The 15,636-nt window shown below is 39.7% G+C and overlaps 1 protein-coding gene across 1 annotated transcript in view; it reads left to right on the top strand.

Annotated features, from left to right (window-relative positions):
- Positions 1-15,636, top strand: part of gcn1 (GCN1 activator of EIF2AK4) — a 62,098-nt gene that overhangs the window by 451 nt on the left and 46,011 nt on the right. The window contains 16 exon segments of the mRNA XM_034133244.1: positions 1,476-1,578; positions 1,731-1,794; positions 2,914-3,045; positions 3,646-3,754; positions 3,850-3,948; positions 6,155-6,289; positions 6,627-6,804; positions 9,331-9,405; positions 9,543-9,671; positions 10,310-10,360; positions 10,444-10,542; positions 11,219-11,392; positions 11,846-11,998; positions 12,740-12,832; positions 14,759-14,834; positions 15,150-15,309. Of these exon segments, the coding sequence (XP_033989135.1) occupies positions 1,476-1,578; positions 1,731-1,794; positions 2,914-3,045; positions 3,646-3,754; positions 3,850-3,948; positions 6,155-6,289; positions 6,627-6,804; positions 9,331-9,405; positions 9,543-9,671; positions 10,310-10,360; positions 10,444-10,542; positions 11,219-11,392; positions 11,846-11,998; positions 12,740-12,832; positions 14,759-14,834; positions 15,150-15,309 (1,830 nt within the window).

A 15,636-nucleotide genomic window follows, 5' to 3' on the forward strand; every position in this document is an offset into this window, starting at 1 on the left:
GACCTCAGTGTGTGCTGCTATTCACTTTTTTTGCAGACCCGAAAAAGGGAACACTTCTGTCTTTGTATTTTAAAAGTAATATGAAGTACAATTGAAGAACAAACCTAAAACTTACATTAGTCATATTTCACATTTTAACCATATGTTTAAAATCCTTTATTTGTCCTGCAACGGGGAAATGTACTGCATTACAGCAAAAAGACAGTGCAGATTAAAGTAAGAAGAGTAGACTTACATACTATATAACAAAGTAGGCACACTTTATTAACAATAAAACAACTATAGGTTAAAACAACACCATGTAAACCGTATTAAAAACAAAGTAATAATAATAATAATAAGCTTCATTTGTATAGCTCTTTTCATGGAATAGGTGCAGCTCAAAACACTTTAACAGTTACATAGACACAGCAGTAAAAGGTATGATAATACATAATAAAATGCTGATCCCTCTCGGTAGAATAAAGGACGACAAAATCAATAAATAGGATACAATATAAATAGCTATTTAATCAAAACAAAGTAGCAGTTTTTTGTGACCATATACAAATATTGAAGCAGCTAGTAATATCAGAATCCATTTTATTACCAAGTAGGATTATACATGTGAAGAATTTGCTTTGGTATACGTGGCATTATTTATATAATATATTGAAAAAAATACAATAAAAGCATAAATGTTGCACAAGTATGTAAAGTATGAGTACTTCTACTTTTACTCAAGTACAAGATCTGAGTACTTCTACTTTTACTCAGTACAAGATCTGAGTACTTCTACTTTTACTCAAGTACAAGATCTGAGTACTTCTACTTTTACTCAAGTACAAGATCCGAGTACTTCTACTTTTACTCAAGTACAAGATCCGAGTACTTCTACTTTTACTCAACTACAAGATCTGAGTACTTTTACTCAAGTACAAGATCTGAGTACTTCTACTTTTACTGAAGTACAATATCTGAGTACTTCTACTTTTACTCAAGTACAAGATCTGAGTACTTTTACTCAAGTACAAGATCTGAGTACTTCTACTTTTACTGAAGTACAATATCTGAGTACTTCTACTTTTACTCAAGTACAAGATCTGAGTACTTCTACTTTTACTCAAGTACAAGATCTGAGTACTTCTACTTTTACTGAAGTACAATATCTGAGTACTTCTACTTTTACTCAAGTACAAGATCTGAGTACTTCTACTTTTACTCAAGTACAAGATCTGAGTACTTTTACTCAAATACAAGATCCGAGTACTTCTAAAAGGTTTTATATTTACTGGCCGTGTTATTGCACATATCCGTCTTTTATATACATATTTAATGAGCATTACAAACAATGCCAATGACTGCTTGGTTTTAATTGCTGTTCATGTGACAATAACACCCTTTAAATTACAAAAGGTTCTTAAAAATGTAAGTATTACCAGCCCTCCCTCCCCCATGTGATCATGAACTGAGCATCTTGTGATTTATTTCTCCAGGTTTCAGACACACTGAAGAAATTTGCTGCCAATGTGACCACAGCCAGTGTGAAGGAGCGCAAGGAGATCTTTGGGGCGCTGAAACTGTGTACAAAGGGCAAAGGTGAGGGGATTTAACGTCTCATTTTCCACCCGTTTACGTTTAAAATGAATGCTATAAGTAAGGGATAATGTTCTTCAGGATGATCAAGATCCCTCCGATTAAAATAACTGCTATCATCACCACTAACGCTTCTTTAAAATCTCTTTCTCCAGAGTTACCTGAGCCTGCCATCAAAGGATTATGCAAGCTCTTCTGTCTCACGCCGCACAGATACAAGTGAGTGGAAGCTGGATTATTAATCGATTAAACCTCATTTAGTTGTGTTTTTGTTTATATTAAATGATATGTTTGCATTGCATGTAGAGGGAGGTGTTTGTGTTGTTGAGCCTGTCCTCGTTGATATATGGGATTGATGGAAGCTTCTGTCAGCATGATGCAATAATCATTTTATAATTGTATACATCTTATATTTTCAATGATAAGATAAGATGTGCTTTATTGATCCCAATGTGGGGAATGTTTGCGTAACATCTCAAATAGAAATAAAACAGCATTAAAAAAAGTAGAAAATATACATGTTGAAATACCAATTTACAGTAAACAGAAATCTTGATTACATTTGGCGGTGTGGGAAATGATGGCTTGACAGCAGAGGAAAGCGTGTACAGCATTATGGAGGGTTTATATTTGAAGAAGTGTTATCAACTCATTGCAAGAATGCAAAAAAGGCACATTTAAGACAAAAATGATAATGTTCATTCAGGCAAAACTTGGACAAAAAATGTATATTTAAAAAAAAGTATTTCTCAGTTTAAATGAATTTAACAATAACATGTTTTAATTAAACAAAAATGCAGGATAGATCTTCTCCGCAATGAACACAAGTTTCTATAACCTGTTGCTGCAGCAATATCTAGCTACTGTTGCATTGGCCTGCAGTGGCAAGGCACGTTTATTCGTGTAGCACTTTTCCACACAAGGCAATTCAAAGTGCTTTACAAAAATGAAAGACATTAAGAGCATGAAACACATTAAAAAGTAGAGATAATAAAACATGGATAGAAGTTACAGAGCAGTGTAAGATGTGAATAGTTCAATTAAAAGCAGCGGCAAAAAGAAACGTTTTCAGGCTGGATTTAGAAGTAGTAAGAGTTGCAGCGGACCTGCAGGTTTCTGGGAGTTTGTTCCAGATATTTGGAAACATCCCTCACCAGATCCTCACATTCCTCGACCCCGAGTCTTCCCGTGAAATTATAGTTATTTTAACACTTTTCTAACCTTTTTATATTCAACATATTTCCCCCTGTTTTACTGTTTCCCGAACCCATCACAGTGGATCTTATAGACTTATATCTGAGTCCTTTGTGTTGACCTGTATGTGTGTGTGCTCCTCAGAGATGCCGCCTCCCGCAGAGAGCTGCTCTCCGTCATCTCCCAGCTGGCAGAAACCCAGCCGGACATCCTGGTGACGAGTCTCCTCCACAGCCTGCTGAGCAGCGGAGTCATCAGCAAGAGCGGGACGCCCAGGTACTCAAGATTCAGAGGGTTTAAAGGTCTCCTATCATGCTGATGTCTTTTATACATAAATACGTGTCCCCGGTGTGTCAGGGAACTCTCAAAGTGTCAGAAAACAAAACCCTCTCTTTTCCTCCGTACCCACATCTCTAAAAACGGAGCTGATCCAGATTTTCTGCCGTTATGACGTAATATCTGAAATGTGGGCGGGCTTTACACCCACTGACCTATCGGAAACGTTGCTATCAGAAACAATGAGCGACGTGTTTTGGACGTAATATGGTCTTTGTTTATATTAGCATCGCTAACACTCAGAGCTAACCTGTACTGGAGAGAGTATGTGTGTAAAGAAGCAGGAAATAAAAAGGAACTCACCTTTTGGTATAACCTGAGCTCCATACTGTTTCAGAAATAATCCTTGATGTGGTTTGGAACATGATGGTGTTTCATCACGGCAGCATTTAGCTGAGTTTCTGCTGAGTAGAAACTAGTAGTATAATAGGAGACCTTTAATGTGGTTTCTAGTCCACTTCATGTTCTGTGTTTCTTTCTTTTATCTCTTTGTCGCTTTGTATGAAAGCTGCTATATTAAAAATATTGTTATATTTGCAGTAAAAGCGCCGGCTCTGCTGCCTTCATCGGGCTGTCCTGGACCTGCCTGTTGGTCCCCGCTGTGTTCTCATCCCCGGAGAAAAAAGAAGGACCTGTCTGGAAGAAAATGGTCAGTATCAATATGTCTGTTTTTAACACAGTGTTTCCCCACATTTCACCGGCGTCAGTGTTTTATATTTAAAGTGTTGCTTTCCTCTCTTTCAGGTGGAGGTTCAGAGCCTTCTGGTGGCGGATGTTGTGGGCGGAGCCAAGTCCACGGCCCAGAAATCCAGCCTCAAACACCTCAGTCAGCTGTGGAAGGAAGTGAGTAATACATCTGCGAAATCCATTTAAACATATATATATATATATATATGTTTGACCATAAATCAAAGCTCAAGATATTCATGGTGAATTGCACAGTTTAAAAGAGTGGTTATTTGCTGCTGATGGTAAGCTTGGGAGAGCTTCTTTATTCTTGTGTATAGGAACGTTTTGTATTATGTGCTGTATTTTCTGTAGTTTTGTGTGAATGACTGTCATGGCCTGGCTCTTGGCTTCTACTAGTAGGAGTTGAAGTTGTAGTAGTAGGAGTTGTAGTAGCTGTAGTAGCTGTAGTAGCTGTAGTAGGAGTTGTAGTAGCTGTAGTAGTAGTAGTAGTAGTAGGAGTAGTAGTAGTTGTAGTAGTAGTAGTAGTAGTAGTATGAGTTGTAGTAGCTGTAGTAGTAGTAGGAGTAGTAGTAGTTGTAGTTGTAGTAGTAGTAGTATGAGTTGTAGTAGCTGTAGTAGTAGGAGCTGTAGTAGGAGTTGTAGGAGTTGTAGTAGTAGGAGTTGTAGTAGCTGTAGTATTAGTAGGAGGAGGAGTTGTAGTAGGAGCTGTAGTAGGAGCTGTAGTAGGAGTTGTAGTAGCTGTAGTAGTAGTAGTTGTAGTAGGAGTTGTAGTAGTAGGAGCTGTAGTAGGAGCTGTAGTAGGAGTTGTAGTAGTAGTAGTTGTAGTAGGAGTTGTAGTAGGAGCTGTAGTAGGAGCTGTAGTAGGAGTTGTAGTAGGAGTTGTAGTAGGAGTTGTAGTAGGAGTTGTAGTAGGAGTTGTAGTAGGAGTTGTAGTAGGAGTTGTAGTAGGAGTTGTAGTAGGAGTTGTAGTAGGAGTTGTAGTAGGAGTTGTAGTAGGAGTTGTAGTAGCTGTAGTTGTAGTAGGAGTTGTAGTAGCTGTAGTAGTAGTAGTAGTAGTAGGAGTTGTAGTAGCTGTAGTAGTAGTAGTAGTAGTAGTAGGAGTTGTAGTAGCTGTAGTAGTAGTAGGAGTTGTAGTAGCTGTAGTAGTAGTAGTAGTAGTAGTTGTAGTAGTAGGAGTTGTAGTAGTAGTAGAAGTTGTAGGAGTTGTAGTAGCTGTAGTAGTAGCTGTAGTAGTAGTTGTAGTAGTAGGAGTTGTAGTAGTAGAAGTTGTAGGAGTTGTAGTAGTAGGAGTTGTAGTAGGAGTTGTAGTAGGAGTTGTAGTAGGAGTTGTAGTAGCTGTAGTAGTAGTAGGAGTTGTAGTAGCTGTAGTAGTAGTAGTAGTAGTAGTAGGAGTTGTAGTAGCTGTAGTAGTAGTAGGAGTTGTAGTAGCTGTAGTAGTAGGAGGAGTTGTAGTAGGAGTTGTAGTAGCTGTAGTAGGAGTTGTAGTAGGAGTTGTAGTAGCTGTAGTAGTAGTAGGAGTTGTAGTAGTAGGAGTAGTAGTAGGAGCTGTAGTAGTAGTAGTAGTAGTAGGAGTTGTAGTAGCTGTAGTAGTAGTAGGAGTTGTAGTAGGAGTTGTAGTAGTAGTAGTAGGAGCTGTAGTAGTAGTAGTAGTAGTAGGAGTTGTAGTAGCTGTAGTAGTAGTAGGAGTTGTAGTAGGAGTAGTAGTAGTAGTAGTAGTAGGAGTTGTAGTAGCTGTAGTAGTAGTAGTAGTAGTAGTAGGAGTTGTAGTAGGAGTTGTAGTAGCTGTAGTAGTAGTAGGAGTTGTAGTAGTAGGAGTAGTAGTAGGAGCTGTAGTAGTAGTAGGAGTTGTAGTAGGAGTTGTAGTAGTAGTAGTAGTAGTAGGAGCTGTAGTAGTAGTAGTAGTAGTAGGAGTTGTAGTAGCTGTAGTAGTAGTAGGAGTTGTAGTAGGAGTTGTAGTAGTAGTAGTAGGAGTTGTAGTAGCTGTAGTAGTAGTAGGAGTTGTAGTAGGAGTTGTAGTAGTAGTAGTAGGAGTTGTAGTAGCTGTAGTAGCTGTAGTAGTAGTAGTAGTAGTAGGAGTTGTAGTAGGAGTTGTAGTAGGAGTTGTAGTAGGAGTTGTAGTAGGAGTTGTAGTAGTAGTAGTAGTAGGAGTTGTAGTAGGAGTAGGAGTTGTAGTAGTAGTAGTAGTAGGAGTTGTAGTAGGAGTAGGAGTTGTAGTAGCTGTAGTAGTAGTAGTAGGAGTTGTAGTAGTAGGAGTTGTAGTAGTAGTTGAAGTTTTGTGTGAATGACCCTCTTGAAAACGAGATGGTTCCTCCTTTAATTTCTCCTGGTATTAAACGCCCTGTGCTCCGCTCCCTCTCAGAACCCAGGTCTGGTGGACCAGTACGTCGGCACCCTGCTGAGTCTGGACCCCAGCCCCGTCACTCTGGCCATGCTGGGCGTGTGTTTGGACTTCTGCACCGCGCAGAAAGAGAAAGCCACCATCGAGAAACACAAGGTGAGATTCTAGGATTCAAATCCCAAACCTTTATTGGTATTGTAGAGTTGATAACTAAGGTGAGTTTATTTATAAAGCACATTTCATACAGTAGCAAGTATTTTCTTTGCCTATCTGTAGATATCGAAGCCTGATGCAATACTTACATTTTTCTAGATAAAAAAATATGTTAACTATAGTACAATTATTAAATTACATCAAAAGCATATACTAGTTGGTGAACCGTGTCTATCACAACTGGGCCTTCTGTAGACACACACACACACACACACTCCCTGCCGCCGCCGCCGTACAGAAGTTAATGTCATCTGAGATGTTTATATGTTGTCCTTTCCAGAGTGCCGTGTTGGACCTGTACATCAAGTCGGTCCTCATGAGTAAAACCAAGCCCCAGCAGCACATCCTGGACCGAAGCAGCTCCTTCCTGCGTCACGTTTCTCACTCGGAGTTCAAAGACCTGCTGCTCCCGACTCTGCAGAAAACCATGCTGAGGAGCCCCGAGAACGCCATGCAGAGTGAGAACTCTTCACACTACAGTCAGACTTACAACACGTGCAATGAAGCAAAAAGAAACACACTTGGAACAACAAGAGAAGTGCAGGGATATTGGCTATTAACCTGTTAAGCCCCAAAGACCCCGTCGGCGGGTCTTTTCTTTACCTATGGTGATAATTCAATGTAATACACCATTTTTATAGTCTGGTACCTGAAAAAGGTCAAATGGAACCAGATGTACCCAAATGTGCCGAAAGCTTATTCCGCCTGGAACTTTTTTTGCTAAACCTCTCTAAAAAGGTCAAATTTTACTTGTTTTGCCTCAATCTTGATACAGGGTACTTATTATATGTTATAGTTTGGATTCCTAAAGCTTTTAGTCTACCATCCCATCATTCAAGGGTGGTTTTCACTATAAGTAATGGTTTTTCTTTAGGCGGAGGTAAGAATTTACCTTTTTTTGCTATGTTCCATCTGAATTCACTCTAATTAATCTATATTGATTCTGACACTTCTACATCCAACTCACAGATGTAACCTTGCTTTGATAAAATAAATTATTCATATAACCCTTTTAGAAGTTAAGTTGTAGTCATTTGTTTTGGGCATGTCATTTTCGAGCCTGAAACATGAAAAACAGGCTCGGGGCTTAACAGGTTAAAGAAGCCAAACCCTTGCTGGTGCATTCATTCAAATGAGCTAAACTCTGCACACTAGTAGTGGGACAAACCCCCAAAAGACGCTTTATTTTTAAGACATAGAACAAAGAACAACCGTGTGTTTCTAACTTTAGTATGTCTAGTTTCCCATAACCGATTGTATTGTCGTAATAATGATCAGAATGTCACACCATAAAGCAAAGATTACATCAATACCTTTTACCATCTTTGTAATTTTAACACTTAAACATCCCTGAGAACGCCATGCGGAGTGAGACGCTTTCCTAACCATTGTTTTAGATAAGTCCTGACTAAAAACAGAAGTGAAGATTTGTAAATCAACCCTGAATATTGTGGCTTTCAAACCTTCCACTATTGAGCGAGGCTGGTGACATGCAATCCAAAACGATAAGCAGTTCAAGAAAAGGGGTCTCTAAACGAAAAAGATTTTGACTTGAAAACACTTCAAATTGACCCTCAAAACATAAGTCATCAGGTCTCATCAGGTCTCATCAGGTCTCATCAGGTCTCATCAGGTCTCATCAGGTCTCATCAGGTCTCATCAGGTCTCATCAGGTCTCATCAGGTCTCATCAGGTCTCATTAGGTCTCATCAGGTCTCATTAGGTCTCATCAGGTCTCATCAGGTCTCATTAGGTCTCATCAGGTCTCATCAGGTCTCATCAGGTCTCATCAGGTCTCATCAGGTCTCATCAGGTCTCATCAGGTCTCATCAGGTCTCATCAGGTCTCATCAGGTCTCATTAGGTCTCATCAGGTCTCATCAGGTCTCATCAGGTCTCATCAGGTCTCATCAGGTCTCATCAGGTCTCATCAGGTCTCATTAGGTCTCATTAGGTCTCATCAGGTCTCATCAGGTCTCATCAGGTCTCACTTTCATGTACAAAATATGCTGAGGAAAGTGGGAGTGGAAGTACAAATCAGAATTAGATTGAATCTTTTCCAAACTGCAGACCTTAGCTCACTGAAATCATTGATTTGTAGCGTTGGGCGTTCTTAAACCGAGGAGCAACTATTTCACTGCCACGTGACATGACTTATCACAGATTCAATTCAAAACCTTTATTTATCCAGATGAAATCCCTTTGAGATCAATGATCTCTTTTTCAAGGGAGACCTGCAGCAGTAGGTTCCACATGAAGACATAAAGACATAAACAGAACAACAAAAGGACATTTTCATACAGCAAAAATTACAGGGATTACAATTGACATATCTATCCACATGTACAGGTACCAACAGCATCTGATTGTGTAGCATCCAACCGAGCTTTAAAAACATGTAGTGGTACCAGATTGCTCAGTTTCCATTCTTTTTGCAGACTATTCCAAGTTAGTGGAGCTGCACATCTAAAAGCTTTCTTCCCTAAGACAGTCCTAGCACTTGGCACATTTAATAAAACCACAGCATGCGATCTCAGGCAATAAGTACTTTCAATTCGCCGAGAGATCAGGGAGCAGATATAAGATGGTAGTTTATCCAACATGGCTTTGTAAATAAACGTGTACCAGAGACTGAGCCTCCGTACAGTAAGTGATGGCAAACCTCCTTGGTATACAGGGTACAGTGATGCGTAAGTGCTTTACAATTTGTCAAAAATCTCAGTGCGCTGTGATACGCAGCATCTAACTTGCTCAGGTAATTGGCAGGTGCATTCATATATAACACATCACCATAGTCCAGCACAGGTCAAAAGGTCACGGAGGCTTTTCCTGGCCTCAAGCGAGAAACAGGACTTGTTCCTGTAAAAGAAACCTAGCCTAACCCTCAGTTTGTTAAGCAGGTTATTGACATGAATCACAGGTTTGTTATTGTTTTATTTAAATCGTCGTCAGTACTAATAAGAACATTTTGTGTTTTCTCTCCAGCTGTTTCCTGTCTGATCTCGGCTCTAACTCTGGACCTCAGTCAGTACGCCATGGATATCGGAAAAGCCATCGCAAGTAAGACCTCAAAAGACGCTAGTTTAGTTAGTTTAGTTTAGTTTGCATCTTCTGGAACAAATCCCTAAAGCATGCACTCAGCGGTCATGAGGGTGTGATTTTGAAGTTGTAATATATGTCTGTGCTGTGTGTCTCAGGCCAGCTGAAGGCGAACAACGTGCAGCTGGCGGAGGAGGCGGTGCAGGCCATGCAGAACCTGGCGAAGCAGTGCAGCGATCCGTCCGCCGTGCAGGACATCGTCACGCACCTCTTCATGATCCTCGGGGGTAAATTTCACCAGAATCAGTGCTCAATGCAAGAGATTTAAACACAGTGGACGAGTCGTTTCCTGTGCCAGTGGACGAGTCGTTTCCTGTGCCAGTGGACGAGTCGTTTCCTGTGCCAGTGGACGAGTATGTCTTTGTGGGGGTTTTCTACGTGGTGTGTCGTGTTTGACGTCGAAAATGCACCGCAATTCCTGGTTTATAAAAAGTGTAAATTGACCATTAATAGTTGTTTTTTTATGTGTCTCTCTTTGAGTCTTCCTTTTAAACTCTCAAAGTAAAATAAATTCTGAATAATACTCAATTAATAACCTATAATACACCTTTTTCCACCCAAATGAGTGCTTATATGCAGGATTTAAAACTGAGAATCTTATAAGCATTCACCCTAAAGGTGCCAAAAATTAGTCGAAAAACACTCTGACTTTGCCGAGTGTGCATTTGTCCCGTTTGAAAAATCAGATTATAAACGTATAACCAAACGTTTTATTTGGCGTTTTTCCCAGTAACTAAGCAGCTTTACTGTCTTGACATTACTTTAGCTTGTTTTATTTTAGGTTACTCTCTTGGCTTTTGTGTTGAAATGTGCAATATGAATAAACTCACGCCTCACAATGTTTTTATACTTCCTGTGTTTGCAGGGTCCGAGGGAAAGCTCACAGTCGTTGCCCAGAAGATGTGTGTGTTGTCAGGTGAGAAGCCTTGCATTGCAAACACTTATTATGGGATGTCTATGAGATGCAGCTTATTTTAAAGGTGCATATCTTCACCTCAGGCATCTCCAGCTGCAGCCATCACTCCGTGTCGGGAACATCGAGCCAGACGCTGAGCTCTGCCGTCGCTGTGATGTTCATCCCTTACCTCCAGCAGGAAGGTATGGATTCACTTACTATGTGTTCATAATGAGGGATAAGGAAGCAAATATAAGTATTATTGCCATTACCGATTAATTTCTCAATTGCTTGGTCTATTAAATGTCAGAAAATAATATAAAATGACAAACCAGTTTCTCAAATCCAAGGTCTTTAAATGTCCACTTTGTTCAATCCAAAACCCAAACATGTTCACTTTAATATGAAATAAGAAACCAGGTTAAAAGTATTTTGGCACAAATTATATCTTTGTTATCAAATATTCTTATTTATACAGTTTATCGGCTAGTCGTTGCAGCTTGGTGTTGGGTTTTAGTAGATATTTTTATATATATATATTTAATTTTGGCTGATTGCACATATTTGAATAATAATTTGATTTATGAAGAGGGAATCAAGTGTTCATAAGCATTGTTCTTGGTCAGTGTTATTAGCATTTTCTGCACCAAAAATTACTTAAAAAAAATAAATCTGAAATGTATTCAACTTATATTATATATATATATTGATAAGAGAGATTTTTGTCAATGTTTTACAACTCATTTAGGCCGGTTACCGATATATGCACTTAATATGTCTGCATTTAGGTGGAAAATATAAGTATTTTAGGATTTTACTACGCTTATGTAACCGTTGCAGCCCTCGCTCATTATCTAACTCCTCTGTGTGTCTCTGTAGTTCACGAGGGCACGCTGGTCCACGCGGTGTCGGTCCTCTCTCAGTGGAGCGGCCGCCTCACGGTGGAAGTTCCCTCCGCCCTGCTGGACTGGCTGAAGAAAGCGTTCAGCCTGAAGACCTCCACCTCCTCCGTGAGACACGCCTACCTGCAGACCCTGCTGGGGGCCTTCAGAGGTCCGTCACTATGCTTCATACAGACAAAATAAGAGTTTTACATAGATTAAATAGGGTTTCAAATGTAGAATTTGTACAAAAATACCCAAACAAGCTTTATTTATCCTGTCCAGAAACGTGTCAGTATTTCTTAGAGGTCTCCTATCATGCAAAATGCACTTTTTAATGTCTTTTATACAGCCTTTAGAAAGCCTTTGAGCTCCATACTGTTTCAGAAACAATCCTTGATGTGGTTTGGAACATGATATGGCGTATATTTTTTTTAGAGCTACGGACCCAGAATCAGCACTTTAGTAACAGGGCTGAAATAGAGACGATCTGTTTGGTATTTTGAGCAAAACATATATATATTTGTATATATATCTGAGACCTATAATAAATGCCTAAAAATAGTACAATAGGAGACCTTTAATTGAACTTGATCTAAATCCACCTTTCCTCTCTTCTCTTCAGGAGACACTCTGGCTCAGGCCTCAGACCTCGTGCCGTTGCTCCTGCAAACCGTGGAGAAGGCTGCGGCACAAAGCTCCCAGCATGCACTGCTTTCAGAGGGCGTGGCAGCGTCGGTTCTGTTGAGTCGTCTCGCCCTGCTGGAGACACAGTCAGGTGAGGGGATATGTGTTGTGTATATTAATATTGTGATATGACAATCAGAATCAGCAGATAGGTTGACACGAATTTGACTTGATGTCGTGGTGCATACATAAAAGTAAAAAAAAATTAGACAAGATATCGTCTTAAATTGTCGAAATCGTAATTTTTTATCCTGGTTTGAAAAACTGCATTTTAGTTAAGTAAGTTAATGATCAGAATCAGAAGTAGGTTTAGACATAAAAGGGATTTGCTCTGGTGTGTAATGATGCATACATAAACACAGTCAAAGAAATAAGGTTTTAAAATAGGAGAAAATATAAAACTACTATAAAAACTATTAGAAAATATACTATAAAATCTAAAGAAATTGTTGACAAGGCATATAAATATACAAAACATTTTTAAATTAAGTAATATGGAAAATAAAATGATTTATCTCAGATATAAAAGAGGCAGCAAAGTTGACAGTATTTGTTTGAGGAATGTCTCATGATGCACGTTCATGTTATATTTACCAGTCTTTTTTAAATGTTCTACTGTTTTTCTTTGTCATTTTTAAATATTTCGTGCAATCACCAATCGTAAACCCTACTTATCTGTCAAAAATATTGACGTAATTGGTAAAAAATATCATAGTATTGGATTTTCTTTATATCGCCGTGGCCTGCTGGCATCTTGGCGATGCATGTTTCTCACTCATTGGAGCATGCAAGGCTGTAAAGTGATTTTATTTCTGTATTTTTTTCTCTGCAGAGGCGAAGTTCTCCAACTTTTGGAGCCTGATCTTGGATGAGAAGAAGCCGCTGCTCACCACAGAGAAGTTCCTCTCTCAGGCCAACGACGAGAGTAAGGCAATATATATCTTAATAGCGTAAAAGCTATAAATTAAGTGCAGAGATGACAAAAGTACACACGTCCTTTACTCAAGTAGAAGTACAGATACTCGTGTTTAAAAATACTCTGGTAAAAGTAGAAGTACTGACTAAACTTCTTTACTCAAGTAAAAGTAAAGAGGGCTTTGAAATGTACTTCAGTAAAAAGTACCCATAACTAGCAGCTGTTTTAAAGAGTACCTGACCTCCCTTTATATTAATAGAACAATAATGTCATTGTTAGCTAATGAATGTTTCCATGCTGAACAACGGCAACATGACAATGTTTTCATTGGTCCCTCTTCTTTAGAGAAGACCAGGAAATGATGGATACACGGATCGTGTTCAAATCAATAGGCACGCAATGACTCTAAATTATAATGATCACGCCACCAAACACACATTCAAACTAAAGGAACCAGCCTGTTTGGGAAATGTAAGAAGTAGAAAGTACAGGTATTTGTGTTCAAAATGTAAGAAGTAGAAAGTACAGGTATTTGTGTTCAACATGTAAGAAGTAGAAAGTACAGGTATTTGAGTTCAACATGTAAGAAGTAGAAAGTACAGGTATTTGTGTTCAACATGTAAGAAGTAGAAAGTACAGGTATTTGTGTTCAACATGTAAGAAGTAGAAAGTACAGGTATTTGGGTTCAACATGTAAGAAGTAGAAAGTTCAGGTATTTGGGTTCAAAATGTAAGAAGTAGAAAGTACAGGTATTTGTGTTCAACATGTAAGAAGTAGAAAGTACAGGTATTTGTGTTCAACATGTAAGAAGTAGAAAGTACAGGTATTTGTGTTCAACATGTAAGAAGTAGAAAGTACAGGTATTTGTGTTCAACATGTAAGAAGTAGAAAGTACAGGTATTTGTGTTCAAAATGTAAGAAGTAGAAAGTACAGGTATTTGTGTTCAACATGTAAGAAGTAGAAAGTACAGGTATTTGTGTTCAACATGTAAGAAGTAGAAAGTACAGGTATTTGAGTTCAACATGTAAGAAGTAGAAAGTACAGGTATTTGAGTTCAACATGTAAGAAGTAGAAAGTACAGGTATTTGTGTTCAACATGTAAGAAGTAGAAAGTACAGGTATTTGTGTTCAAAATGTAAGAAGTAGAAAGTAAAAAGTCGTCAGAAAAATAAGTAGTGGAGTAAAGTACTGATACCAGAAAAATGTACTTAACTACAGCAGGCCGGAGTACTTTTTCCGTTAGTACCCCTGATGTCGCGTTCACACCAAAAAAGAGTACTTAGTGCCGGGAACTTTTACCCCCATTTTCAGTGCCTGCTAGAGAGGTGGTACCAAAAAAGTACCAATTTCTATTGGCTGGCCGAATTGCAAACCACGCCCCGTAAAACTCTGAAAAGTTTTTTGACGCCGCCATTGTATTTGCTGGCATTAGCATTATTAGCATTAGCATTAGCCCCGCGCACCAACGGAGAGAGACTAACTTATGGCAACACAAAATAAAACATGGGAGCGGTGGAGATGAGGAGGTGTCGGCGTTCTGGCGATTTACTCGGAAGGCTTCAGTAGAAGCTGCTGGGAGTCCCAGCAGCTTCTACTGAAGCCAGTCCCCAACTCCGGGGACTTCCGGCCGGGGACTTCGGGTGGCAGTATACACCGTGAAGTTGTTTGCGGCCTGCCAGTAAACCCAAAGCAGAAGAAGAAGAAGTGACGTCAGCGGCTTCATTTGCGTAATCTTCCCTCAGGGAAAAGTACTCCGGTGTGAACGCGATTGGTACTTAGTGCCCTAGGGTAATAAGTGCCGGGGCACTAAGTACAGCAAAGTACTTGGTGTGAAAGCGGCTATTAACAAAGTATTTGTACTCCACTACTTCCCACCTCTGATTAAGTGATAAATATAAAGACATGAATTGATGTTCCTGTGTTTTCCCTGCAGCTCTGCTCACCGTGCTGCAGCTCTGTGAGAGGCTCTTCCTGGATCACGCTCACAGGTTCAACAACAGCCAATCACAGTGAGTCTGTCCTTCTTTGACATGTGGAGACCTTCAAACTAACTCGGTCATAAACTCATCTTAAACAAACGCTCACATTTGCACAGGCATGCTTCTCGATGTGTAAAAGTCCAGAGTGTTCTAATATTAAAGATCTGGTGCAAAGTCGTGTGTTAGTAAAGAAGCGATCATACGACTTGATGAATGAGACTAAACTGCACTAGTTTAATAAGTTATTTCTTCCTTTAAGTTGCCTGCATATTTAATCTAATCTGCTTTCTGTGCAGATTTCTCCTTTAATCCCTTGTGTATTTCTCCTCTCTTGTCCTCCTGCAGCATGTATCATCGTGCCACAGTTGCAGTGATTCTGTCTCGCAGCTATCGAGTGAGGAAGCGCGCTCAGCAGACGGTCCGGAAGCTGCTCTCCTCTCACGGAGGATCCAGCCTGGCGCACGGCCTTCTGGGAGAACTGCGCGTCGTCATCAACAAACACAAAGTACACACAAGCTATTATTTACCATCGGTCAGGGGTTTTCCATGGATGTTTAATAAGAACTGGAAACAGTGTGGGAGGCGGGGTCTCGTTCTTTCCTATGAGAGCTGCTCATTGGTCGCATGAGGGCAAAATGGCCCAACTTTTGAGAGAGCGAAACGTCACAGATTACCCATCATGCCTGGCTGTCAGAGCAGAAGAACCCGTGGGTGTTTCTCAATCTCGAGTACGCTTGCTTGGTAGCACATGTCTTCCCGAGCGTCTTGCTTCAGAAGCGAGGCAAGAATACTTCCTGGCATTCGGAAAACAAAGAGTGGAACAGGCGAGCAA

This window comes from Trematomus bernacchii, unplaced genomic scaffold, assembly GCF_902827165.1.
Source record: "Trematomus bernacchii unplaced genomic scaffold, fTreBer1.1, whole genome shotgun sequence".
Lineage (NCBI taxonomy): Eukaryota > Metazoa > Chordata > Actinopteri > Perciformes > Nototheniidae > Trematomus > Trematomus bernacchii.